Genomic DNA, 24,523 nt, shown 5'->3' on the forward strand with positions numbered 1-24,523 from the left:
CAACTAAGAGTAAGTTTTCATGGTATAAAAGTGAGGGCAGAAGAAAAGTGCAATATTATAATATTAAGAAGAATTCCATGCAGCTGCTTTACAGAATGTGTCTTCATATCTCTTGCTAGCTTCTTACATTGTAGGCAATGTTACTAAGGTCACAACATGAGGCAAAGACCAATCAAAATGTACTGAAAAGCCCTTAAAAAAATGTATTTGTACGAAGCCATCTTTTAGAAAGAAGGCTGAGCACTAACTACACTGAAGTCTCCTGAAACAGATGGGTATATATTCAGAAAGCAATAAAGTGATATTTATATATAGGTTGCTCTGATCATAGAATCATAGAATGGCTTCAATTGAAATGGACCACAATGATCATCCAGTTTCAAACCCCCTGCTATGTGCAGGGTCATCAGCCACCAGACCAGGCTGCCCAGAGCCCCATCCAGCCTGGCCCTGAATGCCTTCAGGAAGGGGGCATCCACAACCTCCTTTGTCAACCTGTTCCAGTGCGTCACTACCCTCTGTGTAAAAATCTTCCTCCTAATATCTAACCTAAACCTTCCCTGTCTCAGTTTAAAACTATTCCCCCTTGTCCTATCACTATCCACCCTCATAAACAGTTGTTCCCCTCTCTGTTTATATGCTCCCTTCAAGTACTGGAAAGCCGCAGTGAGGTGTCCCTGGAGCCTTCTCTTCTCCAAGCTAAACAATCCCAGTTCCCTCAACCTTTCCTCATATGAGAGGTGCTCCAGCCCTCTGATTACCTTAATGGCCCTCCTCTGGACCCTTTTTCCAAGAACTCCACATCCTTTCTGCATAAGGGGCCCCAGGCCTGGACAAAGTACTCCAGATGGGGCCTCACAAGAGCCAAGTAGATGGGGACAATCACCTCCCTCTTCTTGTTGGCCACCCCTTTTTTGATGCAGCACAGAACACAGTTGGCCTTCCAAGCTGCAAGCACACACTGCTGGCTCATGTCCAGCTTCTTGTCTACCAGGATCCCCAAGTCCTTCTCCACAGGGCTGCTCTTAAGGAGATCTTCCCCCAGTTTCCATAAATACCTGGGATTGTCCCAATCCAATTTGCTGCACCCTGCACTTGGTCTTATTGAACCTCATTAGGTTTTCACGGGCCCATTTCTCCAGTCTGTCCAGGCCCTTCTGGATAGCTTCCCTTCCTTCCAGTGTATTGACTGCACTGCTCAGCTTGGTGTAATCTGCAAACCTGTTGAGGGTGCATTCGATGCCATCATCTATGTCACTGATGAAGATGCTGAAGAGCACCGGCCCCAAGACCAACCCCTGAGGGACACCACTTGTGACCAGCCTCCACCCTGACAGAGAACCATTAATCACAATCCTTTGGCTGCGTACAGCCAGCCAATTCGTAATCTATCAAACTGCCCATCCTTCAAATTCACAACTCTCCAATTTAAAGAGAAGGATGTGGTGAGGGACTGTGTCAAAGGCCATGCAGAAGTTCAGGTAGACAACATTCACTGCCCTTCCCTTGTCTACCGACGCTGTCACTCCATCATAGAAGTCCACCAGATTGATCAGGCATGATCTGCCCTCTGGTGAAGCCATGCTGACTGTCTCAAATCATCTCTTTACCTCGTATGTGCCTTAACATAACTTCTTGGAGGATCTGTTCCATGATCTTCCCAAACACAGAGGTGAGGCTCACCAATCTGTAGTTCCCCAGGTTTTCCTTTCTCCCTTCTTAAAAATGGGAGTAATGTTTCCTTTTTTCCAGTAACTGGGGACTTCACCGGGCAGCCATGATTTTTCAGATATGATGGAGAGCAGCTGGCAACCACATCAGCCATCTCTTTCAAAACCCTAGGATGGATATAATATGGCCCCATGCACATAATATGTCAGACTTGTTTCCATGGAAACTACAACAGATACAAAGAGCAACAATAACACTGTTTGAAACAGCAAATTTTCAGCTATAAAACACTATTTTTTCAATGTAGTCATCACAATTACCTATACTCTTTTTGCTGATGATGAACAAAACCTTTAATGATGCACTAATAAAAATCTATAGCTGTCTGTAATGTGGCTTATCCTTCACAATGTTGTCATCACAGCTGAATTGCGTCACTCGCCATCTCAAGGTGCTCACATCCACAGTTTAGTCTCCATGTTCAGCAAGCACTGATGAATATAAGAGAATTCAGTTTTTCTTAATGCTGCATGGCAACAAAGTGTAACAGAATACTGGTGAGACGGTTCAACCTCTGATTTGTAGGCCAACATAATAAAAGAGGAAACATTACTTTTAGAGTAGTCCTTGTACTAACTTGAAGCCAGGAACTATGTATGGGAACTGCTGAATCACGGCCTGAGCCTCTGATTGATCACCTGAGGCAAGCAATGAGTCAGCCATGGGAGCACAGGTGAAGGCAATTCACCTGTGCTGCTGAAAGGGGGGGGGGGAGCCTGGCTCCACCTCTCCTAGACTCATTTAATAACTGACTACCAGCAGGGAAGGATCTCTTTCTGGAGGTCCATTCTCTGGAGTTTTACAGTAAGCACAGGATAAGGGTAAGTACTTTATTTAGTCTTTTTTTGTTATTATATCCCGCTTATCCAAACTCTCTTGTTTATTTCACAATTATAACATCTGTATTATTATGCAAACTACATGTAGGAGGAAATGTACATGGCTTCAGTCATACCTTAAGATCACAACCCGTATTTCAATCTTCTGTTATGGTGTCCATTAGAATTTAAAGATACTTGTGTGACTACCTCAAATAAATTATCTGTGTTTCCACATATCAAATGTCACACCACATTTATGGTATGAGCTTTAAATTACTCATAAAAAAAGAATAACATAAGGAGTACTAAAATCAAAAGTACATTAAATTATAAGGGGAAGGAGGATGTCTTATCTTAAATGTGTCTTGCATTTGAATTAATAATATAAAATGCGTATATTTAGCAACTAAGAATGGTGAAATACTCTGTTGCGGTGTTTGAAGTAATTAGAAAGTAAGTTCTAGCTATGAGTGACAGAACTTAATTGGCTTGAGTAAACCAAAATCTGTTTAACTGGCAAATTAACAAAAAAACCTCAAAATTCTTATTCCTTACTTATGTCTAGCTAAACTTAGGTAAGTGTAGGTAAAAAATTCATCTGTGACATCAATTACACATGACTGAATAGACCTTAGGTGAACTTCTGGCCTCATTCATATTTCATATGTAGATGAGGTTGCTGCCAAGTATTATTTGCACATATATCCCCTGTGGTTTTTTATATCAAGACTTCACAGAAATTGGTAAATTGATTTAAGACTTAACATGCAGGCATTTACTTAAATTTTATTGCTTACAAATCTAAAGCAATCCTGTGCTGTAATACATAGTGCAAAATATAATATTTTGTTAAATTTCATTTACTTTCATGGCATCTAGTTGAAGGAGAAATAACGGGGAATTCCTAGTTTATAAAAAAGAATTACCTTAGCCACTATTTTTAGATAAATAATATTCAGATACATTATATTTTATGGTCTTTTAAGATTCCTTGTTTCTTTTAATTTATTTAAAGAATGGAGATTCAAGAGAAAAAAAAAAAGTTAGGTATATGAAATAAGGCTGGAGAGCTTTTTTTGAGTAGGTAGCTACACAATTGAGTTAAAATTCCAGAATTGTGTTTTCAGTTAAGATATTTATTAAGGTAATCTAAGCAAAACATTTAGAATATACTTTGTTTGGAAAATCTATTTGACTTTTTTTTTTTTCTGACACTATCTTTATATCTGAGACTGTACTAAAAACACAATGCATGAGTATCTTCTGTTAACCATTGAGAACTACTTGCTCAGATAGTTGTGGTTATGGTTTGTTGCTGCTGTTACTCCTCTTAATTTATTTACTGGGCCTCTGCTTTCCATATCTGAGACTGTACTAAAAACACAATGCATGAGTATCTTCTGTTAACTATTGAGAACTACTTGCTCAGATAGTTGTGGTTATGGTTTGTTGCTGCTGTTACTCCTCTTAATTTATTTACTGGGCCTCTGCTTTCCAGTGTTTTCAGAAATAGCATAATACAGAATTATAGAATGGATAGTTGGAGGAAACCGTAAAGATCGCCAAGTTTTGCAAACACCCTCTCCCACCTCTGCAGTGGAAAGGGTTGCCAGTCTCTAGATCAGGCTGGCCTTGAACACCTCTAGAGATGGAGCATCCACAGCCTCTCTGGGCAGCCTGTTCGGTGTATCACCAATCTCTGAAAAAGAAATTTCTTCCTAACAGGTAACCCCAATCTATCCTTTTATAGTTCAAAGCCATTTCCCCTTGTCCTATCACTATCAGACTCTCTATATATTTCATATTTTCTAAAGCAGGAAGAAAAACAGTTCTCTAGGTAACAAACTGGATGAAGGAACGTGAAATACAAACACTGACTGGCTGCAATTTTTTTTTTTGCCCACCAAATAGGTACTATATGTATTGGCATGATTGTAAGAGATATATCAAGGGCTTTCATTCTTTATCAGAAATAAATGTCATTTTTCAGTCAATGCATATCTTATTTCTTCCACCATTAATTCTACAATGTGGTCTCAATTATATCAGTTAAAATGGGAAACAGCCCTTCCTGACCCAAATATTTCTGAATTAATAAATGCTATTTATCAAACTATTATACAGATTAATGCACCACAACTCGCAGGATGATTAAAACGACCCTTTGCTATGAGAATCAGCAACACAGATCCATAGAATTTAATTGTCAAAAAGTTCAGTGTCATCCGGCATCTATCCTTCAATCTGTTAATGGTATGGAATATCTTTGGATGTTAGAAGTGAATGGTGATATTAAATCAGTTTCCCATTATTGTATGTATATTGCCAGCAGAGTTTCACTCTTAAACTGTATTTGATGTCACTGAGGACTATAATCATGAACTGATGGCATTTACAGTCCAACTCTTTTTAAGGGAAGATGTTAATGGATCAAAGTAAGCATTGCATTTGAATCACACTGGATTTTCACATAAATGAAACCTGCCAAGACATAACACATGCTTCATTAAAAGAGTCAGCAACAAAAATGCGTTCCTTCAAACAACTTAATTTTCTTCATCTTCTGATTAAGAATTCTGTTATTGCTGTAGATTTTTCTTCTTAGACTCTTCTAATCAGGAAACGGACATACTTATCATTATCAGTGAAAGATGTGTGTTATAACTTGAAAGGTATCTACGGTAGCGTTGGCTTCTGAAAATATTTTTCTTTGTATTTTGGTGTAAACATTGAAAGTAATATGTATCTGTTCAATGGGAAGAGCGTCACTGCTTGCAGATGGTCTTGACATCAGTGTGTGTACTGAATCAGAAACATCTAGATTTGAAAAGACTTCTAAGATTATAAAATCCAGCCATTAACCCCATTTACCAAATCCCATTACTACATCATATCAGCCAACATAACATACGTGTAGCTCTTAATTGCCTCTAGGGATAGGTAAGACAGTGGACCAGGCTAGCCAGAAAAGTGGTAGATGACTCATGCCTGGAAGGGCTCAAGATGAAGTTGGATGGGGCTTTGTGTAGCTTAGACTCGTAAAAGGTATCCCTGCCATGGCATGGGGATTAGAGTGGATGAAATTTAAAGTCCCTTCCAAACCATTTCTTGTTTTAGTCTTTCTTTGAAATGATCATCTCCAGTGCAAGTGTGTTCTCCAGTGAAGCAGAAGATTGCAGTGGGTGAGGAGGATCCTGCAATCAAGGAGTGCCAGGATAAGAACTACCATGAACAACTAGCCCTCCTGCGTGTAGCTAAGAAGATATGGGTAAGCCATCACCATTGACATAACACCTCCACACCTACAAAGACAAGCCTTAGGTAGTCCAATCAACCAGGACCTCAGTGAATACAGTGGGAAAACAGGGTGTAGCACAACAGCTCACACAGGGAGGGAGCAAAGTAGACAGTTTTCTTCTCATCTGGAGAAAGTAAGCAGGAGACTTCTACTGAAACAAATATGGTGGCCAGCAGTTGGAAAAACCAAGATGAGGTAGAAACTAAGACTTAGGAGTCACAGTCTTCCTGAGCATCTGTTGAAAGGAACTCCAGGATCCGGAAGTCCCACTTCACACTCTCACTCCAGTGAACCTTTAAAGCAAGTGATCAAGTTGCAAAAAGAAACTACCATCCTGAGAAATGTCCAGCATTAAGAGTGAGAGATTAATGCTTAATGTTGTGCACTGAGTGGCACAGGCAGATTAATAGTTCTGTATTAGCTTCCTGCAAAGGGAGGAAGCTAAAACTGGCTTCTAAACTTGAGATGATAGGCCAAAATAACATGCAAGACAAGGGGGACATTAGAACCTCAGTGCCACCAAAAAGAAGTGTCTTGGTAACTGGGAACTCTCTGCTGATGGGTAGTGAGTTCCCAGTTTGCCATCCAGATAATCTCCCCAGAGGTTTACTGTCTGCCTGGGGCCTGTTTTTCAGACATCAAGAGAAGTCACCTGGGTAAAGCCAGCTGACTACTATTCTTGTCTACTCATTCAAGTGGGACCACAGGAGGCTTTCAGAAGAAAACAATAACACATTAAAAGATATTTTACTTAGAATTACATTGAAGAGATTAGAAGCACAACTAGCATTGTTTTCAGTCCTCCTGATTGGAGACTGAGACTGAGAGAGAAGGAAGAGGAACAGTTGAATACCTGTCTGCATGGATGATGCCATGCTTAGGGTTTTGGGTTCTGTGATCTTAGACATGCCTTTGAGATGTCAAACATGCTGATGTCATGTGGGATGCAACTGACTAGGTGGGGCAATGACGTTCTGGGAAGGAAGTTGTCTGGACAGATCAGAAGAGATTTAAATAATATTTGGTGGGGGAAGCAGATAGGCTTCTAAGTGATAGACGAAGGACCTACAGAATGCTGTAATTTTAGAAAGAAGCAGGAAAAAAAACTGAGTTGTACTAGAGAAACTAGTTGTGAAGAGCTGTCTCTGAGTAACAGCCATGATCACATTGAGAGATTACAAGTTAAAATTGGGGACTGGGCCAATAAGGGACAACTCGTAGTCAGTCTCCTACAGGTTATCTGATCAAGGAAAGCCTGCTGATGAGAGCTTCTTGATTCAGCTAAAAGAAGCATCATGATCACAGCCTCTTATCCTGATGGGAGATTTCAGTCACCAAGATGTCTGTCTAGCATGTCTGGAAAAACCTAGTTGTTCGCTGAAGTTTCCGGTGGGGGAAAAAAAAGGGAAACATCATTCCCATTTTTTTGAGAAAGGTAGAAGAGAGGTTGGCAAGCTTCACCTGCATGACTGGAAAGATCATGGAGCAGATCATCCCATAAGCCATATTAAGGCACATACATGATAAGGAAGTGATTTAAGACAGTCAGTACAGCTTAGCCTAGGGTAGATGGTGCTTGACCATTCTGGTGGCCATTTATGATGGAGTGACAGAATCAGTGGACAAAGGAAGGGCAACTGATGCTGTCTACCTAGATTTCTACAAGGCTTTTGATGTGGTCCGCATCACATCCTTATCTATAAATTGGAGATACATGGATTTTACATGGATTTTTTTTTTTTTATTTTCATTGGATAAATAATTGATTTACCACAACTCTCTGGCTGTAACCGTGTAATGGCTCTATGCTCAGATCAAGGCTGATAATGAGTGGTGTCCCCCAGGGCTCCATCCCGAGACCAGTGCTTTTTAACATCTTTATCAGTGACTTTGATAGTGGGATTAAGTGCACCCTTAGAAAGTTTGCAGATGATACTGAGCTGAGTGGTGTAATTGATACAGAAGGAAGGGATGCCATCCAGAGGGACTTGGATAAGCTTATAAATTGGCCCACATGAGCCTAATGAGATTCAACAAGGATAAATGCAAGGTTATGTACCTGGGTCAAGGCAATCCCAGATATATGTACAGACTGGGGTAAGAACTCATTAAGAGAAGTCCTGTGGAAAAGGATTTGGGGGTTCTGATGGTCAAAGAGCTGGACGCGAGCCAGCAGTGAGCACTCAGGATCTGGAAGGTCAGCTGCATCCTGGGATGCAGCAAAAAAGGGGTGAGCAGCAGGCAGAGGATGTTGATTGCCCTTCTTTACTCTGCTCATGCAGTCCCATCTGGGGCACAAGAAAGACATGGATTTATTGGAGCAGGTCTGGGGAAGGACCAGAAAGATGATCAGAGTGCTAAAACACCTATGGGAAATAAAAGCAGAGGCAGCTGGTCTTGTGTTGAATCTGAAAGAGAGAAGAGAAGGCTCTAGGTAGACATTATGTCCTTGAGCTCTTGAGGGAAACTAGTAGTCAGAAGGCAGATAATTTTTTTACATGGGAACACAGAAATAGAACAAGAAGGAATGTGTTAAAACCAAAATAGGGGAGATTTAAATTAGATGTTTGTAGGAAGTCTTTCACTCAGATGGTGATAGAATCATAAGGTTGGAAACAACTGGCAAGATCATCTAGTCCGACTGCCCTCTCGTCACCATTGCTACAGAAGCTACTAAACCATATCTTGTAGCTCCTCATCCAGGTACCACTTGAACGTTGCTAGGGACAGCAACTTCACCATTTCCCTGGGCAGGCCATTCCAGTGCCTGACCACTCTCTGAGAGAAAAAGTTCTCCCTTATGTCTAACCTAAACTTGCCCTGGTACAACTTGTGGCCATTTCCCCTGGTTCTGTTTGTTGCATGGGAGAAGCAGCCAAAACCCCTCCTCATCACAACGTCCCTTCAGGTAGTAGTAGAGTGCAGTAAGTTCTCCTCTGAGCCACCTCTTCTCCAGGCTAAACAACCCCAGTTCCCTCAGCTGCTCCTCATAAGACTTGTGCTCCAGACCTCCCCCCCTCACCAGTTTCATTGCCCTTGTCTGGACATGTTACAGGGCCTCAATGCCTTTTTTGTAGTGAGGGGCCCAAAACAGAACACAGTACTCAAGGTGCGGCCTCGCTAGTGCTGAGTACAAGGGGTTGATAACCTCCCTGATCCTACTGGCCACGCTATTTCTAATGCAGGCCAGGATGTCATTGGCCATCTTGGCCACCTGGGCATACTGTCAGCTCATGTTCAGCTGAGGATCAACCAACACTCCCACCTCCCTTTCCTCTTCACAGTCATCCAACCACTCTTCCCAAGCCTATAGTGCTGCATGGGGTTATTGCAGCCAAAGTGCAGGACCCAGCACTTGGCCTTGTTGAACTTCATCCCAGAATTCAACTTATCTAGATCCCTGTGAAGGGCCTCCCTACCCTCAGGCAAATAGACACTACCTCCCAACTTGGTGTCATCTGCAAACTTACTAGGGTACACTCCATCTCTTCACCTAGGTCTTCACCTAGGTCATCAATAAAGATATTAAACAAGATGGGTGCCAGTACCAACCCCTGCGGGACACCACTTATAGCAGGTCACCAGCTAGACTTAACTCCATTAACCATTACTTGTTGGACATGGCCCTCTAGCCAGTTACTTACCCAAAGAAGGGTATACCTGTCCAGGCCATGGGCAGCCAGTTTCCCAAGAAGAATACTGTTAGAGACTATGTCAAAGGCTTTGCCAAAGTTTAGGTAGACTACATCAACAGCCTTTCTCTCATCTACCAGGCTGGTCACTCAGCCATAGAAGGAGATGAGGTTGGTCAAGCACGACCTGCATTTCATGAACCTGTGCTGGCTGGGTCCGATTCCTTGGTCCCCACACACATGCCATGTGGTCTCACCCAAGATGATTTGCTGAATAACTTTCTCTGGTACCAAGGTCAGGCTGATAGGCCTGTAGTTCCCTGTATCCTCCTTACACCCATTCTTGTAGATGGGAATCATATCGGCAAGCCTCCAATCCTCTTGGACCTCTCCAGATAACCAGGAGCACTGGTATATGGTTGAGAGCGGTTTGGCAATCATTTCCGTCAGCTCCCTCAGCATCCTAGAATGAAGCCTGTCCAGTTCCATGGACTTGTGACAGTCCAGATGGAGGAGGGTCTCTCTCCACCAGAATCACTGCATAGCATCCCTGATTTCCATATCAGGGCATAAAGTGCCCTGGACTTATCAGAGGATAACTGATCTGCCTATTAAAGGCAGATATAAAGAAGGCGTTGAGGACCTTAGCCTTTTCCTTATCCTCAGTGATCACATTCCCCGCTGTATCAAGAATGGAAATTCTCCCTGGTTCTTTTCTTACTGTTATCTTACTGATATTTTTATAAAATGATTTATTCTCTTTTACAGCAGTGGCCAATCTGAGTTCAAGTTGGGCTTTTGCCCTCCTAACTTCCTCCCTGCATGCATTCACAACTTCCTTGTAATCTCCTAAGTAGCCTGTCCCTTCTTCCAGAGGACATAGACTCTCTTTTTCTTCTGGAGTCTCAACAATAGTTCTCAGATTATCCATACCGATCTTCTTCCCCTATGGCTTGTCTTATGACATTCAGGGACAGCCTGTTCTTGTGCCTTTAGGATTTCCATCTTGAGGAGTGTCCAGGCTTCCTGAACCCCTTTACTTAAGGAGCAACTCCCAAGGGACCCATGGTACAAGCGTCCTGAACAGGTTGAAGTCTGCTGTCTTGAAGTTCAAGATAGCAGTTTTGCTGATCTCCTTTCTGATATCTCCCAGAATAGAGAATTCTACAATTTCATGGTTGCTCTGCCCAAGACAGTCCCCAGCCTTCACATCTCCCAGCAGTCATTCTCTGTTAATGAAGAGCAGTTCTAGCAGGGCACCACCCCTGGTAGGCTCTTCTGCCAGTTGCATAAGGAAGCTATCTTCCACACACTCTAGAAACCTCTTGGACTGCTTCCTCTGTGCTGTATTATACTGCCAACATGTATCAGGGAAATTGAAGTCTCCCACGAGAACAGGTGCTGGCAATCATACGACTTCCACAAGCTGCTCATAGAATGCCTCATCCATCTCTTCATTTTAATTATAAAAGATCCCCACCCCTACAGGCCTTCCCCCTGATCGTTACCCACAGACACTCAGATTTATCATTCCCAACCCCAAGCTCTTCAACATAAGAACAGTCTTTAATAAAAAGGACTACACCACCACCCTTCCTTCCTCATCTATCCCTTCTGAAGAGCTTGTAGCCATCCATCAAAGCACTCCAGTCATGGGAGTGGTCCCACCATATTTCAGTAATAGCAACTACGTCATAGTTAGCCTGCCACACAATAGCTTCTAGCTCCTCCCGCTTGCTGCCCATGCTGTGTGTATTAGCGTAGACTCACTTCAGCCGAGTCCTCTGCCTAACCCCCTAACAGCTCAAGCATGTTCCCCTGGGCTCATCTCTTGTGAGTCTTCTTTTGTCCCCTTCCCCTGTCATAGCCAGTTTAAAACTCTTTCGATATGCCCTGCTAGCTTATGCACTAGGATTTGTTGCCCCCTTTGAAGTATGTGGGTTCCATGATGAACAGGACAGGGGCCGAGTAAACTGCCCCATGATCAAAAAACTCAAAGTTTCTGGCTCAACACCAGCCTCTGAGCCAATTATTCATTGCTTACGCTTTCAAAGTCCACTCCGTGTCCCTCAGTGCCCCTGAAGGCATAGAGCAAAAAATCAACTGAGTTCCCGCTCCTTGAACTAAACGCTCCAAACCCCTGAAATCTTTTTTCATATCTCATAGCTTCTCTGATCAGTTTCATCACTTCCAACCTGAACTATGAGTAAAGGAAAATAATCAGTGGACCTATCCAGCTTAGGGAATTTCTTGCATATGTCACTAACCCAGGCTCCACGAAGGCAGCACAATTCATGATGCTCGGGTCCAGTCTGCATATGGGGCCCTCCATTCCTCTGAGAAGGGAGTCACCCACCACAACCACCCTTCCTGATAGAGGCAGTCTGAAGGCATGGGGGTGACCACCTTGCCTTAGGCTCCATCGTAGGCAGATCTTCCATTGCCTCCCCACTTACCTTCCTTTCAATTTCTAGTGTCTGAAACCTGATGAGGTGCTGAAATATGTTGCCCAGAGAAGTTGTTGATGCTATATCCCAGAAGACATTCAAAGCCAGATTGGATTGAGTCTTGACCAGGGGTTTTTAGAACTTGATGATCTTTTAGATCATTTGTAGGCCAAACCATCCTATGATCCCTGGGCAGACTGTTTCAATACAGAATCACTGTGAAGAAATTCCTAACATTCAATCTAAATTTCTATTTCTGCAGCTAGCAGTAATTTCTCAGATGTTATCAGTTGTTGCCTGATAAGAGACCCCCACTATTTTCACCATTAATGTATTTTCAGAAAAATGTAGGGAGCAATGACGTCCCCTTCTGTTTCCTATTCTGAGGACTAAACAAACCCAGATATCTCAGATACTTCTCATGACGCTTATCTTCCAGTTCTCTGCCATCCTTGTTGCTCTTCTCTGCACTTTCAAGCAATTTAATGGGCTTCTTGTAGTGAACACAGTATTAGAGGTGTGGTCTCACCAGTGCCAGAGGCCTATCACTCCACTAGAGCTGCTGACTGCTCAAACCAGGATGCCGTTTGCCTTTGTGTACACATAGGCATACTGCTGGCTCATATTCAATCAGCTACTGTTCAGAAAGCATCCCCATGTCCTTTTGTACCAGTAAAATTCCTTGCTGCTCTTCCCCAAGCCTATACTGCTGCATCAGTACATCCTCAAGCAGATTGGCAGTCTTGCCAAACTTGGTACCCTCTGTGAACTTCAGAGTGCACTTGATTCTCTCACACAGATCATTGATAAAAATGTAAATAAATAAATAAATAAATAAATGGCCTTGTAATGAGCTGTAGGGGAATGCCAGTGGTGAGTGGCCAGCAAATGAAATTTGAGACCCACCGCCCAGCCAATTCCTCAACTAGTCAATTGTACGTTTCTTCAAAGCATAAGTAACCAGTTTCTCCAGGAAAATACTGTGCAAGACTCTGACTGACATAAACAATACCAACACTCTCTCATCTATGAAGTGAGTTATCTTGTCACTGAAAGTGATGAGGCTAGTCAGGAAGACTTGACTTTCAGAAACCCATGCTGTCTGCTATTGTTTTGTATGTGTCGTGAGATGGAGCTCAAGATGAAGTGTTCCGTGACCTTCCTGGGTACTCAGGTCAGACTGACAGGACTGTAATTTCCTGGATCTTTCTTCCTGACCTTCTTGCAGATGGGCATCACATTCATCAATCTTCAGCCAACTAGGACTCCCCTGGTTAGTCAGGACTGCTGATAAATTATTGAAAGATGCCTGGTGAGTGCTTCTGACAGCTTCTTCAGTGCACTTGGATAAATTCCACCTGGTCCTACAGACTTGTGAATATTCAAAACAGAAAGGAGTTAACTTACACTTTCCCGCTGTATTTTAAGGACTTCATTTTTCTTCATGTTTCTTCCTCTCACCATCTTACAAATTAACGGTCTGGGTATCCTGTGAACAATTGTCCTTTCTAAGAAAGACTGAGGAAAATTTTTCCGAGGAAAACTTTTTGTTTTCCTCATTGTTCACACTGTGTTGCCCCTCACATCCAATAAAAGATGGAGTCTCCTTATTTCTCCTTTTGTTACTGATGTATTTATCAAAGCATCCTTTGCTACACTAGCTAAATTGTGTTCCACCTGGGCTCTGTATCTTCTAGTTTTCTTCCTACAAAATTTGACAGCAGTTTGCCTGCCTTCAGTTGCCTGCCCCGTCTTCCAAAGCTCCTAGCTCCCTTTTGATTCCTGAATTCCTGACTTTGTACATGATGAAGCTTCTCTGTAACTCAAAAGTCCTGAATCCACCAAAAGAAAAGTGTGATCAAACAAAAATATCATTAAGCTAGAAACCATATGTACAAGTTACCATGACACCTAAATGGGATCTAAAATATCAGCTAGATATAGCAATAGTAACATTACCTCTTTCATAACTGGCTTTCATTTGCAACTCTGAGAAGAGCTTTACAACCATAAATAATAGCTTCAATCCATAAGTTTGGAATAATACAATTTAGATCATACCATATTGCCATACCAGAAGACTGGACTGGATCCTGACACTAAACTTCCTGGTTTATTTATCCTATCAATAATAGAATAGATTTCTAGTATTACTCGGCTTGTCACAAGGGTGAAAAGATTTCCATTCTTCAAAGAAATGTCATTTGTGGTGTCAAATGATGACACAATATTATATTTTCCAGATTCATTTTTTTCTGAGCACACTCTGCCAGTAGTATGGAGAATAGTGTAAAATCTTCTCATCAGCAGCCTTACAATATGAGGAAGAAACAGGTAAAGGCAAAGGAAGAAGGTCAAATGTTAAACTGCAGTGCAAAATGCAATTTAACATTTGTTACATGCTTAGCAAACACTCCACTAATGAACCAGACCTTTATTAGAGTTCATATCACTGGTGATTAAGCTTTCTCTGACAACTCATTTCACCTCCTGCACTTTTACATTACACTTCACAATAGGAAAAAGAATAAAATATTAATGCCAACAAAGATCAGACACTTTGTGTGCTTTATTGAAACTTAACGTCTGTAATGTCTTCTAATTTGAGTAACTTGAACTTTGTTTCAGTCCCCAGAGGCTAATTCAAATATAAACACAAAATATTCTGGCAACCAAAACTTCTCAAACTACTAAATTAATCGCATACTACTAATAAGATCGTTTCCTTAAAAAAGGAGAGGAAGACAATGACAAAACACAGTACCTCATCTAGTTCCATTTCATCTGGACTTTCCCATGGTTTGATAAATTTTCCACGAGATCTCTTCAAAGGCACAATAACTATGTAATAGCCTCTGTAAAAGAAAGAGTGGGACAAAAGTGAGGCTGAAGGAAAAGGAAAATAAATTGATGGAGTATGTTTGGTCAGAGCAGCTCATAAAAACTGCCAGGCACACTGAGAAATATTCCAGCCTTCCAAACATATTTATAAATATTCACGTTGAAAACAAATTTTGGTATAAAATATTTAACAAAAAATACTACTAATTACCTGCCTTTTCATTTGAACATAGAAATATGTGTAGGAAAATTTAATTACAGTGTCCAAAAATGACTGCATATTTGACTGCAGGTTATTATTTTGTTTGAAATACAAGACCCATGGGGCACTTGTGCCCTACCACCACTAATGTGGAAAGAAACAAAAGCACAAACATAAAGGAATTCAAACCCCTAAAATGAAACATTATCCCATTTTTTCCACTTTCATGTAAAATTTGAATAGTATGGTAACATAATGTTACCATAACAAAATAAAACTACATATCATAAATTCACACATTCCACACACAATCTTCACTTTTGAGTATTAACTGCCATCAGCTTTTCTTACTTAAGTATTCTTTTCACAGTCATAGATGTATGTTCTCTTTACAGCTAGGATTCACATATCCTCCCGCATATTTTCCACTCCAAAGTTTTTCTGAAAATATTTTGCTTCCTCTGCACTCCTTCCTCCACTTCTGCCTATTTCTCCACCAAAAATTTCATATGCGACTAAAGAAATAGTAGAATCACAACAGCATGAAATCCAGGATGGTATAATATGCTATTCAAGACTTCAAGCACTCATTACCTCAGAGAAGGAAAGAAGTTGTTTCCAGTAATAAGATCATTAAGAACGTGTCTCTTGGTCTTGGAAAACAGTGTTTTCTATTCCTGCCTCCTTCCTCCTTTCATTTATTTATTTTTTAGTAAGTAAAGGAGGAGTCTAAAGAAAAAGACTTGTCTTACAATTAATCAAAACTTTGCCCTGTCTAAACCAACTTAGCTCGTTCATTTTAATGGTCTCTTCTTAACTAAAGCAATTTCCTTTAAAATAAATCTAACAACAATCTGTATTATTAGCTACTGTTCTAAATGCTTAAGTTCCTAACACTCAATAGCGTTAAGAAACTTGAGAAATTTATTTTTAGAAATGCAAAGCTCTAACAGATCTTATTAAACAAGTGCAGCCACAGATCTGTAACTTTTCTCTTGTTGAATTGTCATTATTTAAAGAAAATTTGTATCATACATTCTTTACAGTAGAAATGAAAAATAATCTTTAAGAATTATATTCTTATTAATTAGTAAGGCTGCTTGAGCTCAGATTTTAAAGCTGAGTATATCTACTAAACAAATCTTCAGATTTTCATTTTTTTCCTTCAATGTTACCTTAAATGTTACTTTAAATGTTTTTTTTAATAGTTTTATGAAACAAGAACACTAAAATATCTGTAGTAAGATGTATTCTCTGCTTCATAATAATCTAATTACAATACTACTACTATTACATCTAGACATATATTTTTTCCAAACATATATTAGGATTAGATGTATAACTACATTTCTGAAATTATCTGATTGAGAGATATGACAGGACCCTAAGCAGGAATCTGTCAAGATTTCTCATGGGGTAACAAGAGAAGTAAAAATGTTATAAATAAATATAAAATTTTAAAAGAAGTTTAATTGGGCTCTAAAATGCTTCCTCTTTAATGCAAAAAATTGCAAATGACATAAATAGCTCTTCCTTGTTGACATTTCCTCTCCCTCTCACCCCACAGGTTGTGACTTTTGTCTTCACATCTGATTTTGAGAAAATTTTTCCAGGATCTCTGCCTCCCGAGATGCCTTCTGTCACCCTCGCAGATTGCTTGTCGGCTCTAAAGTCAGAATACCAAAGGATTCAATTTCTTCAACAGTTTCTATTTAATTATTCCCTTTCCCCCAAAATTGGTTTTTATCAAACTGATGAGAAATAAACTATAAGAAGAATTTCTCAGAAATGACAAGAAGACAAACCAAACAGTAATTTAGGAGTAGACATACTGGACTCAGTGGCTGAAGTAATATTCTTCTAAACTTAATCAGACCTGAAGAAATATTAGTAGACAGCATTTTGGAGTACTTTGAACTAAAATATCTTGTACCGATTAATAAATGGGTGCTATTCTTAATCAGTGTCTGCAGGTCGCACTTGCAGTGTGCAGATGTTTTATAGTAACTCTGGGGGGTAGGAATGAAAACTGTGAAATGCTTAGGAATGTGGAAGTAGCAAACCTGTCCGTGCTGAGAATTTTTTGAAAAAAAACCAGAGTGCCTTTTCAAAATCAATGACCTATGGAATTTCTACGGGTTGCTAACCCAAGGCTGTAGCTCTAGAAACCAGATTAAAGGATTGAAAATTCTATTTCATAATTAAAAATTTAAGGCAAATAAGTAACCTAGATTTCTCTTAATTCATGCCAGTATCAGAAGTAGTCCAATTGGCCAGCTCTAATGTAAACGCAGAAAAAGAAACAATATCTTGGGGGAATTATACAACTCCCTGCCTATAAACATATATTTTCCTTGAAGTATTTCCAAAGTAGAATTTATTCATATTAACATCTTGAGCAACATTTCTTATCAACACTTAAACAAAACTAGATGGTAGCTGAACTGCAACAATTGGCTATGGATCCTTACAGTGCTTTATTCAAACTAGTTACCTCTTAAAAAATCAATTTCCAATATCAATTCATAGAAGTAATCTGACAAATGAATCTTCCTCAACTATGCTAGCTTTTCTTCTACACAGAAACATGAAATATCTTCAAACATCGAATGGAGGATTTTACTCTTCAGTAGTCTCATTTCATAATTTTAACCTGAATGTCAAAATTTCCTGTCTTCATTTTATTTAGTTTCAAGGAGGTTTAGGGTACAATAATGTTTGCTAGGAAGGCAAAAACTTACTGTTTTAACTTGCTTAAGCCTATCTTTAGAACAATGTTCTTCTTTGCTAAGGCATACAACATCAGTAACAAGTCCTTGCAAAAGCAGATTTACTCATTTATGTAGTATCTACAGCGTAAATACCTTTTCTTTTTCAGATTTGTAAGAATTCATATAAAACAACAAGTGAGAATTAGTCCTTATACATTATTCAGACACTAAAGATGTGCTAGATGAATTTGATAGCAGTCCACAGATTGGAGCAGTCCACCTTTTTTTTCCCCCGCCTCTTTTTTTTTTTTTTTTTTTTTTTAGCTAACAGGGTGTTCATACATTTCTATCAATCAAGAACATCCAGCATGTAAATGTTACTTTCACACTCTTTCAAAATTTCTTTGTGCATGCCTCCCCTCATAACTTTGATCATCCACTAAGACTTTCAATACATGCAGAATATTTTAAAGCTGAAAGCATGAGTATCTTAACAGCATGTGAAAAAATGAAACAGTTCATATGTATACACATATTGCTGCAAATTGCAAAAGACAGTGACGTTCTGTTATTTCTAGCTAACTATTGAAAACATCACATCTCTTACAAAAGATATTATTTGCTTTATTATGTTTTGATTGAGTGTGGTATTGTATGCACTTTTGTTTCTTTGTTTTAGTAAGTTGAAGGCAATGAGGGAAAGATAAGGCTTGCTAGAACCCATCAGAATTCCAAAGGCTGACATCTTCTATAAAATGCAAGACTTTGCGAACATGAAAGATTCAGAGAAAGATGCTTCAAATAAGAATTGCTTTGAATTAGCCAAAATACTTGAAAAAGAAAAAAAGAAAGAGAAAAAAAGAAAGAGAAGAAAGAGAAAGAGAAAGAGAAAGAGAAAGAGAAAGAGAAAGAGAAAGAGAAAGAGAAAGAGAAAGAGAAAGAGAAAGAGAAAGAGAAAGAAGAAAAAAAGAAAATAAAAGAAAAAAAGAAAAAAGAAAAACATTTTTCCTTTGATATTTCCGTTGTGAGATCCATCTGACCAAGCACATTGTGATCTCTGCTTAAGTTTCTACTCTGTATCATCATCAAACAGTAATATAATGAAAATTACTTCTGTTCTCTTCAGTAAGTTTTAAAGGCTCTTAAAACACTATTCTCAATCTCATTCATTGATCTATCTCAATTTCATATAATCTATCATCTCATCTATAATCCTTTAGGGCAAATAATTAACTATTTTTTAACTATTAATTAATTTTTTAACTATTTAAAATTATTTAATTTAATTTTTTAACTATTAATTAATATATTCTAGCAAACATTGGATGTCTAAACATGACAGAATTTTCCTTTCAATATTTAGGTACATCGGTATGCTATTCCCAAGACACATCAATTTTTTTTTGGTTTGCTTTTCTATATTAAGCTATATTACATATAAGAAAGACCATTGACTCATTCCACTGCTATCTCCTTCTATTGTCTGACCAGCAACACTGCAAGTTTTTCCTCTGTGAATGCTCTGCCTCATAAATCTTTTTTGACTCAGTCTTCCTTAGCTGCATTTGTTACTGACCAAACCTTACTCAATCTAATACTAATGGCTACATTTTTCAGGTTTTCATCCTTTTACTGTCTCAAAGTCATTTATTTCAGGATTTCACCTGCCTCAAAATTCTCAGTCAGTAATGAAAAGGGAGAGCAACATTCTGAAGAGCTGCCAGTTGGAATGCACTAAAGAGAAGGCAAGTGAAATCTCCAACTATTTTTAATGATTTTCTCATTTTCTTCCCCATGTCCTTTACATTACAGATGGGAACTTTACAGACCAGCAATAACAGCAACACCCACTGATTGTACAGTGCTTCGTATTTTCTTGCCAAATCTTCTTTGTCTTTTCTGATCCCTGTTCACACAGTTCTGTCAGCTCTTAAGTCCTATTTCTTCTAAGTCTCCCAGCACCTTTTCTCCCAAAATGCAACTAACCTCTACAAACTCTGTCAAATCATTCAGCCAAGTCTGCTTGTTTTTTTTGGTTTGTTTGTTTGTTTGTTTTTTGGTTTTTATTTTTTTTTAAACTTGGACTAGAGGAGAGGATCTGAATTTTTTGTCTTAAAAACAAACAAACAAACAAACTTCATAATGAAATCACTTGAAATAACCTAAGCGCAGTAACAGCCCTTCATAGTTCCACACAATTCTGGAATAAGATCTAGTATTTCGTGTGCGGGTGCACAAACCTACACAGATAGATTACCCATTCTGTACATGAGGATACATTTTTCTAAACACAGCTGGCTTCATTACTATTTGGAATTAACAGAGAAAAAGAAAAAATTGTCTAAGAAACAACTAGAAACTAGAATATATTTTTTATATTTTTTGCCACTTATATATCCAACCAGAATTTACTACATACTCAGCTAAGTGATAAACTAATATTCACTGTTAGTCCAAATACTTCTACTTCTAGTTCAGATAGCTGAACTTCATACTCTTAGGGGGATGAAAGCCCTGGTACACCATTACATGTCCAGTTTTTCTTAGCAGAATAGTAATAATTATCAATGCCATCAAGTCACTCACTTTATATTCTCGTTTGATGGTACTTCTGGAAGTTCCACAGTTATCATGCCATCTAAGTTTGTTTTTCCAATGAAGACTGGCTTGGTGCGAAGCACATCTGGTGCAGTCTTTGCTGTCACTCTGTGCTGAAGACCTCCAGCACTGTTCCCTCTGTTTGTCAGCACAAATGAATACGATGTCTCTGGCTTCAAGTTAGTGATCAGTTTTTGAGTAGCACGTCCATCAACCTCCATCACCATTTTGCCGTCATCATAAAGGATCTAAGTTAATGTATAAATCCAGTGAAATTTTTGTTACTAAGGGAAGGCAGCTGATATCTCAATTAATTCAGGAATTTGCCTCGCTATAAATTTAAAATGACACTCACAAGTGGCAGTTTAAGTTCTAGGATACTACTAAATTCACTACAGCAGTTAAATGTTCTTTGTATGCAGGAAAAAATGCACTATATTAATGTAGAGTAAGCACTGCTGTCCAATTTCACTTGCTCAGCTAGCAGTAGCTTTGCTCAAATCAACTATTTATATCAAGGCACACTTTTCTTAAAGTACCTTTCTTTACTTCAGTCATACTTCATACTCAGAAAGGTTTTAGCATCTATTAGTTTATAAACTACTGTTCTTTACTGGCCACTTCCTGAGATGACAAGTCATGAATAGTCACATAGAAGTGATGAAGGCCAAACTGAGATCTGGATCTAGTCTCTTTATCTTAATGCCATACTCAGTGGAGTAACAGAGTTCAAGAATAAGTTGTTATGAATTTGAGGAGATGAAAAGTCAAAAGGAATTCATGGTCATAAAAATTGTAAAAAGAAAACTATTCTCTTTTCACTGTTCAGTCTAAAATATAGATTGCAATGAACCACAAATTAGCAAGGTGCTCATACCATGCATAACAAGTACCACCAATCTGACTTGGAAACATTACCACAAGAAGTTCATAGAGCCAAAGGACTTAATTTAACAGCTTGGGTCAATGTTGCTGATTAGTTTGCATTCTTCAATATTATAATACAAAAAAAAAAAAAAAAACCAAAAAAAAAAACGAATACACATAATTCAGTAAAGTACTTAAGTAGTTGAATGTTAACTTCTAATTTCCCTATTTACTTTCTATCAAATAAAAAGCAACTTACTTTGAAAGGCAAAGCTGAGTTGTAGTTTTCTGGAATCTCCCAAGACAGTAAAACTGAAGTCTTCATTACTGCTTTAACATGAAAATTTTTTGCAAACACTGCTGGAAAAAAAGGAAATTTTGTATGTAAACAATATCTTGGAGTTTAGATTTTGTCATATTTCCACAGCTACCTCGACGTATTAGCTTTCCATTTGGGTCAAAAAAAAACAAAATTAATTCAGTTCTCCTACCTGTTCGCGTACATCTAAATATTACATTCTAAGTCATTCTCACTCTTATCTAATGACAATCCAACATGTACCTTCTCCTTACCTGTAAAAATTGTGAAGATGTTAGCCAGAACTTGTTTGGCAAAGGACAACTGAATTCTAAGGCATCCAAAACATATTAAGATTTACATACTTTACCTTTTGTGTTTGTTGAACCTATTTTTATGAATGGGCCGGTCAGTTTTATCTACAGCTTCAAAAACACTGATATCCAAAGACCGATACTCCTTTAAAGGTCAACGCCATAAGCAGACAAATCCTACCTTGATCCACGGGTAGTGTCCTGAACTGGACACTTGGACTATATGGACCAGGCCCTTTGCTTGTGTGGGCACGTACTTTTACATCATATGTGGTATCTGGTTTTAAGCCAGAAAGTGTCATAGTGGTATCAGCAGGAACAACAGGGAGTTCTACTGGCTGGTAAGCAACATTGATATCTCTGTACAAGATGGTGTATTTGGTGATAATGCCATTTCTCTCTGCCAAGAGTGGCATCTGCCAAGTTAATTGAACTGACGTAGAAGTAGAGCTTTCTGAGTGGAGATTTTGAGGAAATCCACTGGGTACTTCTTCAGGAACAGAAATCTCTTTAACCATCTCCTCCCCAAAGCCCACTTTATTTCTAGCTGACAGCCTGAAGACGTAAGAAGCTCCTTTGTGAATGTCTGTAGCTGTGAAGTGATCTTCCTTTTCTGAGAACTCCATGGTTGTAAATGTATCCACATCCTTGCGACCAAATTTCAGGCGGTACCCCTGCAGCGGGCCAAAGGTGTCCACAGGAGGGTGCCACTGAATTAGAGCTGTATTCATCTGTGTGTGGCTAATCACAAGACGAGGTTTGCCTGGAACTGTAGCAGAAGGTTATTTAAAGATGATAAATAGAAACAGAACTGCACATAAAGTTATTGAGGCTAGCTTTAACGGGAATATGGATAATTTTCTCTTTCCTCATTCTTCCTTTCACAAATAGCGACCTTTGAAAGAAATAATGTCTGCCTCCTGCACTACTGAGTCATATAGTGTGGTGAACTATGATAATAAAGTCATCTACTGTTCATTGTATCCTTCACTTATCATTCTAAATACTGTACTGTTCCTTTATAAATATAGAGAACATTAAGAGGCACAGGAGTTAGAAACATCAATCAAGAAGTAAAACTTCAAACAAACATCTTCTTATGAATGTCTCTGTCCTTGTTTAAAAAATACAACAGTATTGCAATAAGCAATAATTTAAATAATCCAAGGTACATATCTGTCATTCCTGTAGCAGCAGTAATAACAATAGAGAAATTAAAAGTCTGTTAATCTGTCTAACAGCGTTCTTGCCACTAAAAGGTAAAATGCTGTAGGAAAAAAGTCAAATTTTTGTGCACTTGAACTGGGTTTCTTCTGGAGAAGAGCGACTATACAGGAAACTCTTTTATGCTTGCACACCAGATAGGTTCAAATCTGTAACTGAGGCCTAAGAGGTCAAACTGTTGATTCATCTTTTAAAGAGGTTCAGACAATAAATGCAGTGGGCCCATTCAATTTAGAGGACTAAATTTGCTCTTTGCTGATGTGTGACACGGTATTCTACAGCTCATATGGTATCACTTTATTTCATTAACTGTTGTGTTCTGTTATATAATTATGAACAAACAAACAATTATTTATATTTGCTTTCATATGTATATATTAATGAAATATTTCTATTTTAAAAATATGCTTCTATTACAATTAAATATTTGATGATGGAGCAAATCCATTAGTATACAGATATTTCTTGTTCACTGAGTGCCCATATCTAACAGGTCAAGAAATACGAGTGGTTTTTAGTAGTACTGCCACGATAATAGTGTTCCATGATGACTAATGATTTTAAAGAACATTTGAATCTTTCTCATATGAATGCAATTGTTGCACCACGAGTTCTGATTCCCACATTAGACATTAAAACTTTTTTTTGAGAGTGTAATTATTTTTAAGAGTCCAATTTGCTTGAATGTCAGAGAAATAATGTCAGAACTTCTGACTTCCATTCCAAAATTTATTAGGAGCAAGGACAGAAGAATGGCATAGCATGGCTTGAGAAAAATATCTTTCCTCATTATATCTACAATTGATGCTGACATTGCTTCTACTTGATCTTGAATTCTAGCTATTTTTTTTACAAATTTTCCAAATACCCTTCCTTTTAAATGCCTAACCCACCTGCAGATACACTCCTAGAAATTTTTCACTTCCATTAAATAAAACTCTGTCCAGTTCTACCTTATTTTATTATGAGCCTTCATTGAACAAAGAAAAGGCTATGAAGGATGTTAATAGGCTATATTTGTCTCTACAGTAGAACTATTATTGAAACTACTGCAGCATACAAAAGAGAACAAGAACATAGAATAGAATCCACACATAGAATAACTCCTTCAGCTTTCTATAAGAAACACTACTGAAAGTTGAGATTTATTAATGTGATACATTGCCTTTATTTCCTCTCCCCACAGTGGTGGATCTTAAAGTTAATTTTTACTTTGATAGTATGTATAGATAAAGAAATTAATGCTTGCTCAGAAGATAAAAAGAACATTAAAACATACGCTGTGATTTAAGTATATATTAAGTATACAATGTACACATTTTTGAAAATTTTAATATGAAGCCTATATGATTCTGAGAAGTATATGACCTTTATCATAGAACTGATAGACAGAACTCTGAGAATGACATGAACTTGTTGAAATGAGACCAGAGAAGGGTTATGAAGATGATCAGATGGCTAGAGCAGGCTGAGAGTTAGGATTATTCAGCCTGGTGAAAAGAAGGCTGCTCTTGTAGCAATCTTCCAGTAGTTAAAGGG

At 38.6% G+C, this 24,523-nt stretch overlaps 1 protein-coding gene across 14 annotated transcripts in view; it reads right to left on the reverse strand.

Annotated features, from left to right (window-relative positions):
- Positions 1 to 24,523, reverse strand: part of PTPRD (protein tyrosine phosphatase receptor type D) — a 1,217,200-nt gene that overhangs the window by 98,932 nt on the left and 1,093,745 nt on the right. For 6 of the 14 annotated variants that reach the window (XM_048930990.1, XM_048930986.1, XM_048930985.1 and 3 more), the window contains 4 exons: positions 21,942 to 22,529; positions 21,408 to 21,505; positions 20,270 to 20,529; positions 14,694 to 14,784 (listed from right to left, as the gene is read on the reverse strand). In XM_048930990.1, the coding sequence (XP_048786947.1) occupies positions 14,694 to 14,784; positions 20,270 to 20,529; positions 21,408 to 21,505; positions 21,942 to 22,529 (1,037 nt within the window). Of the gene's footprint in view, positions 1 to 14,693; positions 14,785 to 20,269; positions 20,530 to 21,407; positions 21,509 to 21,941; positions 22,530 to 24,523 lie in introns of all 14 variants that reach the window. The other 8 variants (XM_048930989.1, XM_048930988.1, XM_048930983.1 and 5 more) reach the window with 2 other exon arrangements.

This window comes from Lagopus muta, chromosome Z (genome assembly GCF_023343835.1).
Source record: "Lagopus muta isolate bLagMut1 chromosome Z, bLagMut1 primary, whole genome shotgun sequence".
Taxonomy (NCBI): Eukaryota; Metazoa; Chordata; class Aves; order Galliformes; family Phasianidae; genus Lagopus; species Lagopus muta.